The following is a 20484-nucleotide window of genomic DNA, read 5'->3' as shown; positions in this document are numbered from 1 at the left end:
AAATATTACATTTACATAAGTATTCAGACCCTTTGCTCAGTACTTTGGTGAAGGACCTTTGGTAGCGATTACAACCTCTAGTCTTCTTGGGTATGACACTACAAGCTTGGCACACCTGCATTTGGGGAGTTTCTTCCATTCTTCTCTGCAGATCCTCTCTGTCAGGTTGGATGGGGATTGTTGCTGTACAGCTATTTCCAGGTTTCTCCAGAGATGTTCTATCGAGTTTAAGTCTGGACAGGCTGGGCCACTCAAAGACATTCAGAGACTTGTCCTGAAGCCACTCCTGTGTTTTCTTGACTGTGTGCCGAGGGTGGTTGTCCTGTTGGAAGGTGAACCTTCGCCCCAGTCTGAGGTCTTGAGTGCTCTGGAGAAGGTTTTCATTAAGGATATCTCTGTACTTTGCTCCGTTCATCTTTCTCTCCATCCTGACTAGTCTCCCAGTCCCTGCCACAGAAAAACGTCCTCGCATCATGATGCCCTCACCTCCATGCTTCACCGTAGGGACAGGTGTGTGCACTTCCAAATAATGTCCAATCAATTGAATGTATCACAGGTGGACTCCAATCAAGTTGTAGAAACATCAAGGATGATCAACAGAAACAGGATGCACCTGAGCTCAATTTCGAGTCTCATAGCAAAGGGTCTGAATACTTATTTAAATAAGGTATTTATGTATTTTATTTTGAATACATTTGCAAACATTTCTAAAAACCTGTTTTCGCTTTGTCATTATGGGGTATTGTGTGTAGATTGATGTGGATTTTTATTTATTTAATCTATTTTAGAATAAGGCTGTAACGTAACAAAATGTGGATAAAGTGAAGGGGTCTGAATACTTTCCAAATGCACAGTATATCCTTATCTTCATTCATTTCTATGGGAAGACCTCAAACAAGTTGGGATTGAGTCAAACAGGATGTTGTTGAGTCCGATATAGAGGAGTGTAACTAACCTACAGGATGGTGAATGAGTCTTTCGTATCTTTAGGAGTGCTCTCCCTCGGAGGAAACTTTCCAAAACACCCTGGGACTGTTGCTTGGACTCTTTGGGCTTCCTAGAAAACTGACTCTTGGAAGAGAGCGTGATGGACATTTACAAGGAGGGGGGGGTCTGCAGGGAAAAAGGGAAAATGTACAGTACCAGTCAAAAGTTTGGACACCTACTCATTCCAGGGTTTTTTATTTATTTATACTATTTTGTACATTGCATAATACTAGTGAAGAAATCAACACTATGAAATAACATATTTCAAATCATGTAGTAACCAAAAAAGTGTTAAACAAATCAAAATATATGATCTATTTTAGATTCTTCAAAGTAGCCACCCTTTGTCTTGATGACAGCTTTGCACACTGTTGGCAGGTGTGTCCAAACTTTTGACTGGTACTGTACATTGTGAAAGAGGGTGGTACAAATCTGAGGGAAGTGGAGAAGATGAAAAGAAGAGTGTTGAGCAATGAAATGATAACATGTACACACACTCATGCACACACACAGTCCCCTGAGGTTCCCAGGCTTTTATCCTGCCCTGTGTACCGTAGGTGTGTGAAGAATTGGACCATCAGTGAAGCTGCAGAGATATGAGAGACAATAATTTCTCTAGTGTCTGCTGGGGTGAGCGAGTGTGTGGTACAGTACAGACCAGACATGTTTGTTCTTCCCTTATTGTGAAGAAATTCAGAAAGGCAGACACTTCTTCTCACCCTCCCCAAGGTCAGTGTTGCTATGGAGGGCCAGATACAGTACATGTGACTAATTTAATACAAAGTGATCAAGGGAACTGTCAATCATCTAGCCTCCTCATAATCACTTGAGAGATTATTACAAAGATTATTACAATGTGCATTGTCAACCCAACCATGCGATCATAATCACTTCAGTTTCAAACATAAGATGGCAGCTCCACAAACCAGTTTTTCCGTTCATGTTGTACACACGGACAGCAGGACACATTGAGCCATCAATCACTTGTTATTAACACTGTCAAAGAAACAGTGTGGTACAAAAACTAATTCCATCTGAAAAGATGGATTCTGGTTGGATGATGATATTGACAATGACAGTGCTTGTAGTCTTAATATCAAAAACAGAACTGGAGATATAACCAGTTTTAGGAGGGCATGTCATTTTTTTGAATGGTTTTCCCCCTTTGCCCCTCCCTCTCCAAATGGCAGGGTCTATTCCGCCCCTTCTTCCAAAATATGAAGGTGCAGTGCCCAGTTGATAATCCCCACCAACAATTGCCTCGCAACTGAACCGAAAAATATGATGAGGAGAATGGGTGAGTTGATGAGCAATAGAAGGCCTAATCTTAAAATGATTTGTATTTTGTCTGGGCACAAAATTAAGGAAATTACAAGGGGGAAGGGGTTCTGCCCTTCTGTGCAAAATAAGGCACCTGCACAGCCGTTGTACAGCGGTGCTGAAGTATGACTAGATAACCAGATGCAATCAAGAGAAAACCATATACTATTATGCACTACAACAAAACAAAGGTTTGACAATGTTTGTCAAGCAAGTGAAAGTTACAAAAATTGTGTCAGCTGTTAGGACAACAAGGGATGACCGCTAATGAAATCCAATTGATGCCATTACCTGAAGATGCACACAAGCACGAGCTGACAGTAATTTGACCTAGTTAAAGCCAGTTTCAAGTTGGATATTCATCAGATATTCTAGCTTTCAAACCACTTCAGTCACAGACTCAAAATAAGTGTCATGATGTTGGAAAAATTGCGTACAACATTGCACAGGTCTTATTTTCACGATTTGGACATTAGCTTTCCAAAGCTAATAAATGTAAATGTACGTAAATGTAAGCAGCATTTTGTATTCCTAGTTGAATTAGTTAAAGTACAAACTTTTTTTACATTCGAATTTCAATAGCTCCTTGGTCATGTGACCTACTGACTTCAAACAAGGTTCAGAATGTCCACTGACTACCCTTCTATATTGCACACCCTTTAGTTTGTCCATTTTCATCTCACAAGATTTTGCATGAATTTTTCAAAATAAAGAAATTCAATAGCTCCTTGGTCATGTGACCTACTGACTTTAAACAAGGTGCAGAATGTACACTGCCTACCCTTATATATTGCACACCCTTTAGTTTGTCCATTTTCATCTCACACATCTTTACAGGAATTTTAAAGAATGGACATTTCAATAGCTCCTTGGTCATATGACCTACTGACTACAAACAAGGTTCAGAATGCCCACTTAGTGGGCCTACACATTGCACACCCCTTAGTTTGTCCATTTTCATCTCACAAGATTTTGCATGAATTTTTCCAAATTTCAATAGCTCCTTGGTCATGTGACCTACTGACTTCAAACAAGTTGCAGAATGTACACTGACTACCCTTATATATTGCACACTCTTGTTTGTGTACTGTAACATCACACGATGTAATGTACATTTTCCATAGTTTTTAATTTCATTAGCTCCTTGGTCATGTCAATTACACACCTAAGAAGCATGCAGTGGATATACACCCATATTGCATAACCTCTAGTCATGTCTCATCTATGTTGTTGTACATTAATATTAGTTTGACAATTTGGGGGTTCAGTCCAGTGTTGTTTACCCTTTTCTTTAATATGTACCTATAATAATTGGTATTTCTAAGTACTTATTTTCCCTGTTTTTTATTTTGCCACAGTATTTAACAGCGGTACACAATAGGAGAGAGACAGATATCTCCATTCATTGTTAATATCAAACATAAAGGAAAAGGACAAAGTACGAGAGTCATGTTATTAATTGTCCAAAGCAGGGATGGAGAGTGAGCTAGTAAGGTAGGCTGCAGTGGGTTTGCTGGTGTGATGCACTTAAGCGTAGTGGGTGCGGAGTCAGGCGCAGGAGGCAGAAAGTACGGAGTAGTGCTTTATTAGGCACTGGGAAATTCGCAAAAAATCACGGGCGCAACAAACACAATACCCAAAACCAGGATCTAACCAGTCCAGAGGAAATACCCCAAAATGAAAAATTACACAAATATTTAAATTACTGAATAATACGATCTCAGCCATTATCAGATATTGTTTCTAGACAAATCAAAGACAATTATAATACTGTTAAAATTATGATTCAAAAAGTTTTCATTTCTGAAAGCTTGCAGGGCCAAAGTGCCCGAATTTGAAGAATCACCCACCAATTGAGGTATTTGAAACCTTTTATAATTTACTCAAATAAACATTATTAGCATTTTTAACCACTCCTATAAAAATAGTAAACTATCAGGTACTCAGCAAGAATGTCTGATTTCACTATTACTAAAACAGGAAATATGTGTTAAGTATAAAGATCCAGTCTATCTAAAAAACTGGAGGCCCCTTACACTTCAGTGCTGTGATGCAAAAATCCTAGCAAAATGCATAGCGAATAGAAATAAAAAGGTGTTGTCAGATATTATTCATATTGATCAGACAGTTTTTTTTACATGGATGATACATTGGAGATAATAAAAGACTTCAAACAATAGAACACCACAAAATCTCGACAAGAATTTATATATAAATATCTGGGCTATTTTATTTTTTGATAATGTCTTTATGCAATGGGTTAAAGTTATGTATAGTAACCTCATGTGGAAAATAATAAATAATGGCTACTTTTCAGAATACATTAAACTGTCAAGAAGAGTAAAACAAGGTTGTCCAATGTCTGCATATCTATTTCTTATGGCTATGGATATGTTTGCTATTAAAATCAGACCAAACACACATGTAGATGGTCTGGAAATACAGGGCTTAAAAACAAAGGTGTCATTGTACGCTGTTGACTCAAGTTTCCTCTTAAATCCACAATCTGGATCCCTGCACAACCTCAGGGGATCTAGATAGTTTTTCTAACCTCTCTGGATTACAACCAAAGTATGATAGGTTTACCATATAGTATGATAGGTTTACCATATTACGTATTGGGCAGCTAAAAAATACAACTCTTACATTACAGAGACGCTGGGAGTCGAGAAGCAGGTGCAGGTGGTGAGTTTAATAATGCAATAAACAAGGAACTATACAAAACAAGAGTAGCATCTCAACATGAAACACATAACCAATGCTGCCTTTGGGAATGAAATTAAGGGAGCGACAAATACAGGGGAGGTAATCAGGGAAGTGATGGAGACCAGGTGTGTCTCATGATGAGGTGCAGGTGCTCGTAACAATGGTGCCAGGTGTGTGTAATGATGGTTGTCAGAGCCAGTGATTAGTAAACTGGCGACGTCGAGTGCCAGATAGGGGGAGCGGGAGTAAATGTGACAGTACTCCCCCCCAGATGTGCAGCTCCAGCCGCAGGATGATGCCAGCCAAGGGGACGGCCCCGAGGGCGAGGAGCAGGCTGGTCCGGACGGCGAAGGTGGAAATCACGGTTGATCACGGAGGGGTGTCGTGGTGGACAGCCTCAGCCAGGGGATGAGGAACCACCGGCCTGAGAAGGGAGACATGAAAGGAAGGTGAGATATGGTAGTCACTGGGGAGCTGTAATCTATATGTCACCTTGTTGACCCTCCAGAGAACCTTGAACGGCCCCACAAACCTGGGGCTCAGCTTCTTGCAGGGCAGGTGGAGTGGGAGGTTCCTGGTGGGGAGCGCCAGACGTGATCACCAGGATGGGACATAGGAGCCTCCCTTTCATGGCAATCCGCCTGCTCTTTCTGATGGTGGATGGCGCGCTGGAGTCTCACGTGGGTATTGCTCCACACTTCTTCTGCGCGCATGAACCACTCATTCACCGCATGAGCTTCGGTCTGGTCTAGTAGAGGAGTGATGTAACAATTTCTTGGTATACTCCGCACAAGGAGGGAATCGGGCCCACACACCCTGCCTGTCCTGTGGCTCCTCAGGAACCTTCCTAGCTCCTCGTTGATCCTCTCCACCTGCCCGTTAGACTGAGGCCTCTACCTGGAAGTGAGGCTGACCGTGACTCCGAGCTTCTTGGCGTGGGTTCAGCCGCCTCTGTCCATTTTTACTCCAGGTTTTGATTGCCGGTGAGGATGACGAATGGGTCCTTGGCGTCCTCCAGCCAGTGTGTCCACTTTCTTTTCTAATGCCAACGTCACCGCCAGGAGCTCTCAATCACCGATGTCATAATTACTTTCTGCAGGAGACAGTTTCTTAGAGTAATACGCACAAGGATGCCCACCTCAAGGATGCCCACCACCTTTGGCATCCACCTCCAGCACAAAGGGTAGCATAGGATCCGGGTGTTTGAGCAATCGGGCGGAGGTGAAACGTCCCTTCAGTAGGCAAAAGGCTTTGTCAGCTGCCGGAGTCCACACCAATCTATGGGGACCACCTTTGAGGAGAGAGGTGAGAGTAGAGGCGATGGAGCTAAAGTTCCTGATGAAACGGAGGTAGAAGTTGGCAAACGCCAAAAAACTTTGTAAATCTTTTATGATGGTTGGGACTGGCCGTGACCTGACCGCATCTACCTTCTTAACATCCATCATCACTCCTTGCCGGATGATCTGGTAGCCTAAAGTAGACAGCTTCCTGATGAAATTGGCACTTCTCTGCCTTGACATATAGTTGATTGGCCAGGAGGCGTTCCAGGACTATTCGGAGGTGAGCGATGTGATCCTCCAAGGTAGCCAAGCAGACCAGAATGTCATCGATATACACGACCACCTGGCATCTGAGCATGCCCCGGAATACCTCATTGACGAATGCCTGGAACACTGATGAAGCATTGGCTAGCCTAAAAGGCATCACCAAGGGCCCGTAGTGACCAGACATCATGCTAAAAGCTATCTTCCATTCATCCCCCTCCCGGATGCGGTTGAGATTGTATGCACTCCTCAGGTTCAATTTGGTAAAGAACTGAGCCCCAAGGAGCTGTTCGATAGCTGCCAGCACCAATGGGAGAGGGTAATGGTATTTAGTGGCCACCGACAAAGGGTAGATGTGTCTGCGCGGGGGCGCAGAGCCTGCTAGCGGGTCAATAGCACAGTCCCAGAGGCAATGAAGAGGGAGACCGGTGGCACAGGTTTTGGGAAAAAACCTCACCCAGGTCCTGGTTAACCTCTGGGATGTAGGGCTGAAGGGCAACCACAGGATTCTCAACCGACGTACAACCACAGGGGATGGGACAGCAGGTCATTCAGCAGTCTGGTGCCCAGTCCGTGATTTTCATCCTCAACCATGACATGCTAGGGTTATGGTGTTGGAGTCATGGGAGGCCGAGGATGATCTTGTGAGCTGGTGCACTAATGATGAAGAAGGGAATGTTCTCCTGATGTATGGACTCCACGGTGATGGTGAGTGGTGTGGTGACGGTCCCCGCAGCACCAGAATCCACTTACATTATAGAAACACTACATGAGGGACAGCCAGCTAGTGTGATCGACACTAAAAAGGGTTTGGCAGAAAGTGATGAAGATGGGATAATTACACCAGCCCCAGGAGGAGGAAGATCACGCGAACGTCCTTCTGCTCTTGTAGATCACGAGTTTAAATGTATAGGGACGATCACGTGAGGGACGTTCACGTGATCTTCCACCTCCTGGGGCAGGTGTAATTATCACATCTTCATCACTTTCTGCCAAACCCTTTTTAGTGTTGATCACACTAGCTGGCTGTAGCTCACTCCAACGCCCACCCAGACAGCAAAGAAAAAACTGTGGCAACCTTTGACCTCTCAGTGGTGGGGGCTCCCATCTGGTGCGCAAAATAGAGGGAGCACTGGAGTAGGAAGCCACAGTATTTAGATGGGGTTCCGTCATATTTGTCCGGGAGGCACAAATGGGCTTCGCTGACCTGGACGGACTGCTGAATGGACTGGTGTGCTGGCTCGCTAAGTCGACTGGTGGTAGAGTCCTCTGCTGCTGCGGATATGGCTGGGACAATGCTGGAGGAAAAGTCCCAAAAAACTACACAGACAATGCCTTCATCAAACAACACTGTTTCACTGTTCCCAACGCCACTTGGGTACACTGCAGCATCCACCGAGAGGCTGTTGCTGCCAAGGGAATGCCTGACAGCTTGAAAGACGTTTTAGACACTATGAAAATGATTAACTATGTTAAAAACCTGTTAAAGATAGGGCTGTCTGCTGCCCCCTTTGGAATAATTGCGTGCCCATATTAAACAGAAAAAAAATCTTTCAAAAATTGCTAATATATGCATATAAAAAATATTATTGAATAGAAAACACTCTAACGTTTCTAAAACCGTTGAAATTATGTCTGTATGTAAAGCAGAACTCTCAGGGCAGTCATTCTCCCAAACTCTCTCTTGTCATCATAAAAGTTGGCCCAACTTTGACGTCATCGCCCCCACCCTTCCCAAGCGCCTACAGACCTGGGAACAGTTTCTATGTCTTCAGCGCGATGTCTGCTTTCAATCTGGCTTCTCATTGTGAGAATAGCGTGCTCACGAGAGTTTTGGTGGCCCGAAACCTTTCGGTCACGCGAAAAAAAAGGTCACATTCATGCTCGCTCTTCTTCGGTGTTCTCTCTTTTCCAATAATGATTGAACGACACGTGTGTTTCTGTTCGTCCTGAGAATTGTTGTGCACCTTTATAACGTGCTAAAGCTAAGATTGGTTATGAACATAGTTTGACAAGTTTAGTCGACATATAATATGTAAATTCTACGTTTTGGTGCGCATCCACTTGACTTTTGGCTGCATTTCAACCGAAATATGCCGTGTTTGATAACCAAAAGACACAGACTTCACAACTAAACAATGTTTTTGGTGAGTATAATTCCTTCCAGGTCTTCTGATGGAAGAACAGCAAAGGTAAGGGAATATTTATGTGTTAAATTTGGGTTTCTGTGGACTCCAAGATAGAGGAGCCATCATGCTAATTTCTGAGCGCCGCCTCATATTATAGCCTATTGAACGAATTCTGTAACGTTAAAAATAAATGTAACACAGTGATTGCATTTAGAAGAAGTGTATATTTCTATATATATGTAGAACATGCATATTTAGTTAAAGTTTATGATGTGTATTGCTTGTTATCTGACGTTATCTGCCGGAGCTATCGTCATTTCTCCGGACATTTGAGTAGCATTTTTTGAACAATGCGTAATTGTAAACAGAGATTTATGGATATATATAGCATATTATTGAAAAAAACATAAATGTACTGTGTAACATGTTATATTACTGTCATCTGATGAAGATTTCAAAAGGTTAGTGATTTATTTTTCTTTTAATCCTGCGTTTGTTGATTGCATATTTTGTTCAACTTGGCTATGCAAATTAGCTGTGTCTTTGGTGGTGGTTTGACATAAATATGTTTTCACCGTAAAACATTTTAGAAATCTGACTTGCTGGGTAGATAAACAAGGTGTTTATCTTTCATTTAAGCTATTGGACTTGTTAATGTGTGGAGGTTAAATATTTTTAAGAATATTTTTTGCGTTCCATGCGCCACATTCCAGCTGAGGGTGTTAGGGAAAGTTCCCAAGTGGGGATCAACATCCACAAAAGGTTTTAAAGCAAGGCCTGTGAACCCTCGTGTATTTCTGCATTATGCAGTGATATGGGCAGGACCATGTAATGTTTTTAGAATGCTGGTTATCAAGGGGCAAAGTATTGACAAGTTTTTTTAAATTGAGAGATGAGCTTGAAGTTTTCTTTACTGACCGTCATTTTCACTTGTCTGACCACTTGCATGATGACGAGTTTGTCACACGACTGGCCTATCTGGTTGATGTTTTTTCTCGCCTGAATGATCTGAATCTCAGATTACAGTGACTCTCCACAACTATATTAAATGTGCGGGACAAAATTAAGACTATGATTATTTCTTTCTGCATTAACAAGGCCAATACACAGGTCTTTCCATCAGTGTATGTTTTTTTTGTGTGCAAATGAAGTCAAGCTTACGGACAATGTCAAATGTGATATAGCGAAGCACCTGAATTGAGCTGGGTGCACAATAACGCAGGTACTTTCCCGAAATGGACGACACAAACAACTGGATTCGTTATCCCTTTCATGCCCTGCCTCCAGTCCACTTACAGATATCTGAACAAGAGAGCCTCGCAACAAGCAGTTCTGTGAAAATTGAATTTAATCAGAAGCCACTGCCAGATTTCTGGATAGGATGTCACGACTTCCGCCGAAGTCGGTTCATTTCCTTGTTCGGGCAGCGCTCGGCGGTCGACGTCACTGGTCTTCTAGCCATCGCCGCTCCACCTTTCATTTTCCATTTGTTTTGTGTTGTTTTCCCGCACACCTGGTTTACATTCCTTCATCAATCTACGTGTATATAATCCTCTGTTTCCCCCATGTCTCTGTGTGTAATTGTTTGTTACATGTAAATAAATACAGGCACGGACTGTGTTTGGACTGAGACTCTTTCCAATACAACCCAACATTGCACAGAGTTATGTGCATCCTTTCAAGCACACCCTTCTCATTAAAATGTGGTGAGTTATTCACAATTTTTGATGAACAAATAAGGTTTTATATGTAAGATGGCTGGATAAAGAGCAAAATGATTGATTATTATTATATTATTATTTGTGCCCTGGTCCTATAAGAGCTCTTTGTCACTTCCGACGAGCCGGGTTGTGACAAAAACTCACACTCATTCTTATGTTTAATAAATGTATCATATAGTGTGGCAGGCTTACAATGATGGCAAAAAAAAAACAAATTTAAGAGTGTGCTGACTCTGGTACTAGAGGGGGTACGCAGCTGGAGGTTGAATGTTTGAAGGGGTATGGGACTATAAAACGTTTGGGAAGTACTGCTCTAAAGTTATAAGCCTGATGAAAATGACAATCTTTTCATAATTACATTGTTTTGTGTTCAGCCAAGCCTTTCCTTTGAAATTGCTATACATGCTTTGACCTAAGACTTAAGACTTACAAACTAACATGTTTAGTCTCCCCAAAAAGCTTGTCCATTAACAGCAACATCCATAACACTTCTTGTTTGTTGTATTCCTCCAACATGCCTGTACTTAGACATCCGCTTTCTTGAGGAAACACTCTCCCCAAGCGGTAACTATAGACATAGACTGCACATCAAAAGTTTCATTTATATTTTGTTAGTCGATTCTGTGAGACATTGAAGTTGTGATTTGCGTGCAAATATGAGGTCCATATCGTTGGAATCGCCCCTATCCTATAGGGCTAGGCCTAGCCGAATACTGACTTTGTAGAATAATTCTATGTGCGTGTCACCGGCATTGCACGCAACTCAAAAGCAGCAATACTTCTGAAATGAGCAGAGAATTGATTCAGCTCCAATTGTACAGTACTTTCATAGGAGCAAGAGTGGGGAACGCAGGGGCGTAGCAGAGGGTGAGAGAGCGACAGATCGAGGACATTTCTTCGGCAGTCTCAGGGCTTGTCCAGACAAGAACTGAGAGAACCCTACAATTCTCTCCACATTACCCTGGGCTGTGGGAGAAACTGGAGGCCAGTAAATCTCATTCAACACAGGGAGGGACAGGCAAATAGTGTTACAAGTAGACTTTGTGTAATACAGGAAGTTTTATCCAGCAATTAGGTTTCAGATTATATTTATTCCAGCTGATATTAAAACGCTTCCTGAGTTTAAAGCCTCTTTGTTTTTCAAGCCTTTTCTTTGGACCTGAAGGGAAAAAAACAATGAACCAGCTGCCTTGTCCTTCAACCTGCTAATCTGTAGAAGTTGGATGACATTGGCTAATTTATTTCACAAGTTACACATCCAGCCACCTGTCAAACCAACATTAGCAGTATGATGATCAGTAGTCTTTGTGAGTGCTTTCTCTAGTCTGCTGCCGTGCACTGTAACTAACTAAAGATGCACCAGATAAATAATGACATTCACCAGGCCTGCATGTGCTTGAATGGATGCTCTCAGTAATCATGCATGATGGACCTACTCACTACAAAACATGATGGTCATTGCAGATAAACAGCTGCTGGAATAGAGTAGTTGGTTGATACTGAGGTAGTCTGTCAGTTTAAAGATGAACAATAAATTACACTGTTGATGCCTTCGGAAGTCTAGGCTAACCGCTGAGGAGATAGACTAAGTAGGCCTAATTATTCAGTGAGGCCTACCATATCCCTTACTACCACAATAACTGGGGCATGACTAATATCCATTACAACCCACAACACACGTTCAGCATGGAGCATCAACACAGGAGCGTTTCCAACACGTGCATGAATGGGTTGGTTGTAGTGGTGGTGATAGAGTGTGTGTGTGCAAGTGCAGTGATGGTTATGCTTTTCATATTACCTGGTAAAGAAATATGACATTCCAAACTTCTTAGAAGAGTAGAACAGAGCTATCAAACCATCGGGGAGTTTCTCTGGGGCACTTTGACGACAACAGATCTCATAAGTGTTTCTAGAGTCAGTGCCCCCCTCATCCCCAAAAAACATGTCCCCATTCTTCTGGCTAAGAGGGGTGGCATCGCAGCTGAGCGAGACTGTGATGTTTGGGTTAGTCCTGAGGCTGAGCGGCCTAGCTGGGAGACTGCACTCACTTAAGTCTTCTCTCGTGCTGGGCTCTGTGTTTGGACTGTCGCTGATGTTTTCAGAAAGTATTGGCGGGTAGGGAGACAGGAGTTTGGCATTTAGATTCTGAGGGGACACCATCGGGGTCCATTACACTGTTCACTGGGACAGCTTCCACTGGGCTGGCATGCCTCAACCACAAGCTGTTGCACTTAAATGATGGAGGCGATGGTTGGATGATTTGGGGCTGCGGATTAGAAGCGTGCACCACGATGAAAAGCCCGTTTGTGGTTCTTTCTGAGGAGACGGCATAAAAATCGCATTTTGCTTCGATGTTTATTAAAAAAAATGTAACTAGGCAAGTCAGTTAAGAACAAATTCTTATTTACAATGACGGCCTACACCGTCCAAATCTGGACGACGCCGGGCCAATTGTGCACTGCCCTATGGGACTCCCAATCACGGCCGGTTGTGATACAGCTTGGATTCGAACCAGGGAGTCTGTAGTGACGCCTCTAACACTGAGATGCAGTGCCACTATTTGTTACATTTACTTCCTTGATAGATCAATCAAGTCCTTGGCCAGGTTACCTGGCTAAAATGCTTGCTCGCTAGCCTAACTTCCATTCATGGGCAATGTTAGCTAGATAACATTAGCCTTCTACATCTAGCTACACATTGAACTTCCATCCTCTCAGGTCAGGGGCAAAACAATGAATGAATTAATGGTTGGATCAGAGTCGCACTTATAATTATTGGCCAGTATGGAGAATTAAATAAAACCACAAGCCCAAATCCCTATCTCCAGCCATGGCTAATTTAGGAAAGGTCAAATTTTAGCTCGCAAGCTTGCATCACCGGAGGACAACACAATGAGATGCAACAATTCAAGTTTTTCTGTTAATGACCTATGCTCTCAATGGGATTTGATAGGAGTGACGCCAAAATCCAAACTGGCTTCCCTTGACACTTTTGTTGTTGCGCAAGGACCATTCACAGTTGAGCTCACTTAGTTTAGCTCAACACCGATTGGTACATTTTTAATACTTTTATTTTATCAAGGGAGGCCAAATGCTCGCTGGGTTCCCTTGCCTTTAATGCTACTGGCGGAAACAATGTCATACACATTTGGACCAGACCGCATCAGATTAATGACCTACATGTAGAGAGACAGAGTTGCACTATTTCGCTCGCTCTAATACTTTCTCCTGTGAATTACATTCAGCCTCTTGCGAATTTGAGGACAATTATGAAACACAGATAGATGAAAAATGCAAATTATTTTATGAAATGTTTTATTGGTCCATTTTTTCATTAATACACACCACTGGATGTATGTCCCTCCACCCTTTCAATGGGAGTCGTTGTCCACAAAGCGGCAGGGCGGGCTGTCTAGGTCCCACATATACTTTCTTTGGATTGGTGGATACATCTCATTATTCTATTCCTTTTTTGAATATTCAATGAAGGTTGTTAACATCAACCGCCTGTATTCAAGGGAGAGAGATGTTATGCTACTAGCCTATTTTCATGAATATGCATTGCCATCTCGAGACAACTCCGATATTATTATTTTTTTCTCTCAAAGATGCAGGGATGTAATGTGTCCTACTTATATCGTAACAACTTAAGCATTACAAAACTTATATTCAATCAAATAAACTACACATAGCAAATAAGCCATACATTTTTTTCTACACTCTCTTATTAACCAACATACAAAAACTCCTTGGTTGCTGGGCGAAACACCGCCACCTGCTGGACGGAGACATATTTTCCGCAGAGTTGAGCCTCTCTCTTCCTCTTCCTCTGCTAAAACCAAAAGTCAGATATTGGATACAAAGTGACATTGTAGTGTAGTAAATATTCAATATGTGAATATACAGTATATATGATATTATAAATACCTTACGTGCAACTCGTAATAAAACTAAGCAATTAGCCTTTTAAAATGTTTATCTGACTCCATACAGATAATTAGCAACATGAAAGAGACTACAGTTGAACCATGTGTTCCAGTTCCCGCCAATATCCAACAACTTCGCACAGCTATTATTAAAGAGAAGTGGGACAACATTCCACAGGCCACAATCAACAGCATGCAAAGGAGATGTGTTTTGCTGCATGTAAACCACACCTCTACTTTTTAAAAAGGTTTCTGTGACTTTTACCAGGTAAATTGACTGAGAACACTTTCTCATTTACAGCAATGACCTGGGGAATAGTTACAGGGGGTTGAATCAGCCAATTGTAATCTGGTGATTATTAGGTGACCGTGATGGTTTGAGGGCCAGATTGGGAATTTAGCCAGGACACCGGGGTTAACACCCCTGCTCTTACGATAAGTGCCATGGGATCTTTAATGACCTCAGAGAGTCAGGACACCTATTTTAACGTCCCATCCGAAAGACGGCACCCTGCCTTGGGGCATCGGGATATTTTTTTTTAGACCAGATGAAAGAGTGCCTCCTACTGACCCTCCAACACCACTTCCAGCAACATCTGGTCTCCCATCCAGGGACTGACCAGGACCAACTCTGCTTAGCTTCAGAAGCAAGCCAGCAGTGGTATGCAGGGTGGTATGCTGCCTGCTCATTAATCCCAGTCATGTAAAATCCATGAATTAGGGCCTAATTAATTATTGTTCAATTGACTGACTGAACTGGAACTCAGTAGCATCTTTGAAATTGTTGCATGTTGCTTTTATATTTTTGTTCAGTGTAGTTTCTACGCTAAACTTTTCAGAAGCTACAGATATATTCTTGACAAGACCGATTTTTGGGATGTCTCCTGGTCTGACAAACAGCACTGTAGATCTGCCACTTTCCATTGCAGATGCGGAAAGTCAACAGAGATATCCTCCTATCTTAAACAGATGGATTTTGATAGGGATTTTTTAAATGTTAAGTCGTGTCAATCGACTCTGGGGGGGGGGGGGGTTAAAAAGGCTACACTGTTGTTTGGTTTATTGTTTGAACAGTCCCTGAGATTATATTTGGTTATCAATGCAAAATATGCTACTTATTTAATGCCACTTATTTTATGCTACTTATTTAATCTAATCAAAGACAGAGCATTCTTGAAGTTGAAGTGATTTTGAAGTTGATTGGTGGCAATGACCCAATTGATACAGTAGGGAGAACAAGTATTTGATACACTGCCGATGTTGCAGGTTTTCCTACTTACAAAGCATGTAGAGGTCTGTAATTTTTATCATAGGTACACTTCAACTGTGAGAGACGGAATCTAAAACAAAAATCCAGAAAATCACATTGTATGATTTTTAAGTAATTAATTTGCATTTTATTGCATGACATAAGTACAGTGCCTTGTGAAAGTATTCGGCCCCCTTGAACTTTGTGACCTTTTGCCACATTTCAGGCTTTAAACATAAAGATATAAATCTGTATTTTTTGTGAAGAATCAACAAGTGGGACACAATCATGAAGTGGAACGACATTTATTGGATATTTCAAACGTGCATTTATACGGAGACTTGATTACACACAGGTGGATTGTATTTATCATCATTAGTCATTTAGGTCAACATTAGATCATTCAGAGATCCTCACTGAACTTCTGGAGAGAGTTTGCTGCACTGAAAGTAAAGGGGCTGAATAATTTTGCACGCCCAATTTTTCAGTTTTTGATTTGTTGAAAAAGTTTGAAATATCCAATAAATGTCGTTCCACTTCATGATTGTGTCCCACTTGTTGTTGATTCTTCACAAAAAAATACACTTTTATATCTTTATGTGTGAAGCCTGAAATGTGGCAACAGGCCGCAAAGTTCAAGGGGGCCGAATACTTTCGCAAGGCACTGTATTTGATACATCAGAAAAGCAGAACTTAATGAGTTCAACGAGTTCAAACAGGTGCAGTTAATACAGGTAATGAGTGGAGAACAGGAGGGCTTCTTAAAGAAAAACTAACAGGCCTGTGAGAGCCGGAATTCTTACTGGTTGGTAGGTAATCAAATACTTGTGTCATGCAATAAAATGCAAATTAATTACTTAAAAATCATACAATGTGATTTTCTGGATTTTTGTTTTAGATTCCGTCTCTCACAGTCGAAGTGTACCTATGATAAAAATTACAGACCTCTACATGCTTTGTAAGTAGGAAAACCTGCAAAATCGGCAGTGTATCAAATATTTGTTCTCCCCACTGTACATGCAGAGTTTGTTCTTTTGTGAAGCAACTTTGCGATAACTTTGCTCCATTTTCAACCAAATCAAGTTTGGTGGTAAAATATAGAACTTCATACTACTCAACACTGCCCCCGCAGTGTATGCAGGCGTATGTTCTACATGGAACCACACATTTTGTGAAGTGAAACTGCATTCACATACTCCGTTGCGCTCTGTTTGCGTAAGGTCTGTTTCTCGCTTTAGAAAAGCCAGGGAGGATTTATGTTCCCAGTCCGACCCCTGGTGACTCAACAAAATCAATGGGAGCCCCCTGGGGGTCAGGCCCTCAGGCATGTAATCTGGCTACATACAGTAACTACAAGATATAGATAGCTGGTTAGCCTAATTTACCTATCTAGCTAACATGGGCTAGTATAGCACAGCTTTGTCTTCGCAAGTAGGCACAATGTATACAGGATAAATCGGTAAAATGCAGTTTAGATGTAATTTGCTCATTATGTCTTGTAGGCTATTTAGAATAAATTATTTAGTTGTACATCGTTTATATGTCGGCCAGACAACAACATTCTATTCTGATGTCTGAGTAACATTTTCCCAATTTGCAAACACTCTCCAAACTACATACACCCTATGCATTTTGATATGTCGGCGAAAGGTGTGCGTGTTTACTGGGTAAACAATATTTGATCAACTTGGTATTTCTGAAATGTTGTGAAAAGTTTCAGGCCAAAAATTGCACTATTCACACCTTTTATGGGTAAATACAGTATTTTTTTTTTTTTGTGAAAGTAACTTTTTTCCACTGGCTGCATTGCTCTTATAGGCTAGCCTACTGTCCTGAGCCTTAATCTACAATAATTTAAACTAGCATAAATTTCATCACTAGGCCTATGTTTTGGGTAAACACTGACATTATTGACTTCACTTTTGTTGTCTCTTGCTAGGCACGTGAGATTTTGTCATGGTTTCTAGGGTTGTGGACAATTGCAACACAGTGTTAAAATGACCCTGAGCCAAGCAGCCAGTTAATGAAAACAATGTGATTTTAAATTTGAGATAGTATGAATTACACAGATACTAACTTTAGGCCTTGGGGTCATGTAGAGTTCCAAAGAAGTTGTAAACAGATATAATCTGGAAACCAGATTATGAAATATGTTTTGACAGGAACCGAATGGCCATGCACAAACAGATGTGTAGTAACCCTATTTAAAATATTGATTACAAACGTAAAATACTTATATTTCTTGCATAATCCTTACATATGTCTAGCATAGGCTAAAATACTGTAGTCACAAGCATACTAATTTCAAAATATAGTTTATGGTAGCCGATTATTTCAACATGCATATAGAAATAGGCTAATTACTATATTCTTTATTCATCCCCATCACTGAAGCTCTTTTTGAAAGATTATAATCTAGCCTATAACAAACTGGATGAGTGGACCACTGCTGCTGACATTGGGCGAGGCCCCTCACTAAGAAATGAAACCCCTCACTATCCAGACAGACTATAGACATAATTATCTCACCTGCTATGAGTCATAGCCTGTCACGAGAGAGAATCATCGGACAGTTTGCACCGTTTTTTTTTGTAGCCTACTGAGTACTGAGACCAGTTGAATTGCTACGGGTTGGAAGCAGTCAGAGAAACCTACATGAGAATAAAGACAGTGAATAAATACTTGGTTAAATGTGAAATTGAGGCGTTTTTACGCAACGACAGAAAAGTGCAAATGGGAAACTACACTGGAAATGAAACGCAAGTTATGTCGGAATCTTACGCCACAGAAACCAAGACCGGCGGGAATGGTGTGCGGACGCTAATTGGATGCATTTTGTTTGTTCTCATTGTGTCGACACTACTGGGGAACACGCTCGTGTGCGCCGCAGTCGTTAAATTCAGACACCTCCGGTCCAAGGTAACCAACTTTTTCGTGATTTCTCTGGCTGTGTCAGACCTCTTCGTTGCCGTCCTCGTGATGCCATGGGAGGCAATATCTGAAGTGACTGGGACCTGGCTGTTTGGTAGATTTTGTGGCATATGGATAGCTTTTGACATAATGTGCTCGACGGCATCAATTCTTAATCTGTGTATCATAAGCGTGGACAGATACTGGGCTATAGCAAGTCCTTTTAGATATGAACGGAAAATGACCCACAGAGTTGCATTCATCATGATTGCAGTGGCGTGGACGCTGTCAATTCTCATATCCTTCATACCTGTCCAACTGAACTGGCACGTGGCCGATGAGGAGACATCAGCGGGAAACGTTAGCAACCACTCCGAGAACTGCATAGCGAACTTGAACAAGACCTATGCTATTTTCACATCACTGATCAGTTTCTACATCCCAGTTGTCATCATGGTTGCCACCTACACGAGGATTTTCCGTATTGCGCAAACACAGATACGGAGGATATCCTCATTGGAGAGAGCTGTGGAGCAAGCGCAAAATAACCAACACCCAAACGTTTGCGCACACGAAAACGCATTGAAAACTGCTTTTAAAAAGGAAACAAAGGTCTTAAAAACCCTCTCCATTATCATGGGAGTTTTTGTTTTTTGCTGGCTGCCCTTTTTTGTCCTAAACTGCATGGTACCTTTCTATGACCCTCCGTGTGTAAGCGACACCACGTTCACAATTTTCGTTTGGTTTGGTTGGGCCAACTCTTCGTTAAACCCCGTCATTTACGCATTTAACGCGGATTTCAGAAAAGCCTTTACAACTATTCTAGGCTGCAATAAAATGTGTTCAAGCAATACATTGGAGGCTGTTAATTTCAGCAATGAATTGGTGTCCTATCACCACGACACAACGCTCCAAAAAGACGCACAAGTCTTAATGGCTGCAAACCATCCAAACGCAATCCCTAACTTGGGAGAGGACACAACCCCACTGTTCGACAAAGTTTCTCTTATCTCAATCGCATCCCGCAATCATAAGAACATGTTTCTGCCAGCCAATGTCCAATTCCAGTGTGACGGGGAAATGTAATTTACCACAGCTGGAGGAGCCATGAAGTGCGATGCAATCCATGGTCAAATCCACGATTAGAATCTTGCACAATTGTAGGCTATGATTTATTCATGAAGTATTGATTTATTTGTATTTATTTAAGTTATATTTTATTGTGAAATCATTCACTTATGTTGTTTTGCATAATGCCGTGCGCAATGTTATAATTTCTTTATTATCTCACTGATCATGATCAATACATTTACACAGTGATTCTTTTAAAAAGTAGGCATGTGTCTTGATAAATGGAAGGAAATCACGTAGAAATGTTAGCCTAATTTTAGTCTTGCTACTACACACATTTCAAATAATTGAGACTAGTTAAATAAAGGTTGAATAAAAAATATATACATAAAAAGACACAATTGAACGAATAAGCAATGTGATGTGTATTGCATAATGAGAGGATATCATTACATTTTGTTAGTGTTTTTTTTTTCTCTTGCCAAAATACTTGTTCTAATTCAATGAGGATGGTGGTAGTGTTTCTGTAGCAAAGTAGCTCTCAAACACCATGGGAGTAATCTATTTAAAATCAAATCACATTTTATTTTTCACATTTATTAGCAATAATGGTAAAATAATACTTAATGAAAAGGTAATTATTTTGGTATAAGTTGATATGTTTAATCAGATACAGTATATAATAATGGAACCATAACTTGACATTGTTTTGTGAAAATAACTGTAGAAATCTTGTAATCTTTTGCCACCTCTTACTCAAGTTAAGTCATCATTTATTTAATGTGCATTTCACAATGTCTCAACACACTTTTCAAAGAACATTTAAATAAAAAAATGTCAAATATACTCAACCATTTGTGAATGAATATAGCTAGGAAAATATGTAGAACTGATTATGTTCTTGCCAAAGCTTCACTATAAT

The 20484-nt window shown here is 41.2% G+C and overlaps 2 protein-coding genes across 2 annotated transcripts in view; one reads left to right on the top strand and one right to left on the bottom strand.

Moving 5' to 3' along the window:
- LOC135512270 (cytochrome P450 26B1) overlaps positions 1-20484 on the bottom strand; it is a 130692-nt gene that overhangs the window by 76452 nt on the left and 33756 nt on the right. The gene's annotated exons all lie outside the window — the stretch shown is intronic.
- Positions 18315-19649, top strand: LOC135512274 (D(1C) dopamine receptor-like). The gene has a single exon (XM_064934121.1). It carries the CDS (start codon positions 18315-18317, stop codon positions 19575-19577), a length of 1263 nt encoding a protein of 420 aa, XP_064790193.1. The 3' UTR covers positions 19578-19649.

This window comes from Oncorhynchus masou, chromosome 24, assembly GCF_036934945.1.
Source record: "Oncorhynchus masou masou isolate Uvic2021 chromosome 24, UVic_Omas_1.1, whole genome shotgun sequence".
In the NCBI taxonomy this organism is placed as follows: domain Eukaryota; kingdom Metazoa; phylum Chordata; class Actinopteri; order Salmoniformes; family Salmonidae; genus Oncorhynchus; species Oncorhynchus masou.
Note: the sequence above shows the minus strand (reverse complement) of the source record. Positions and strands in the feature narration are given on the sequence as shown.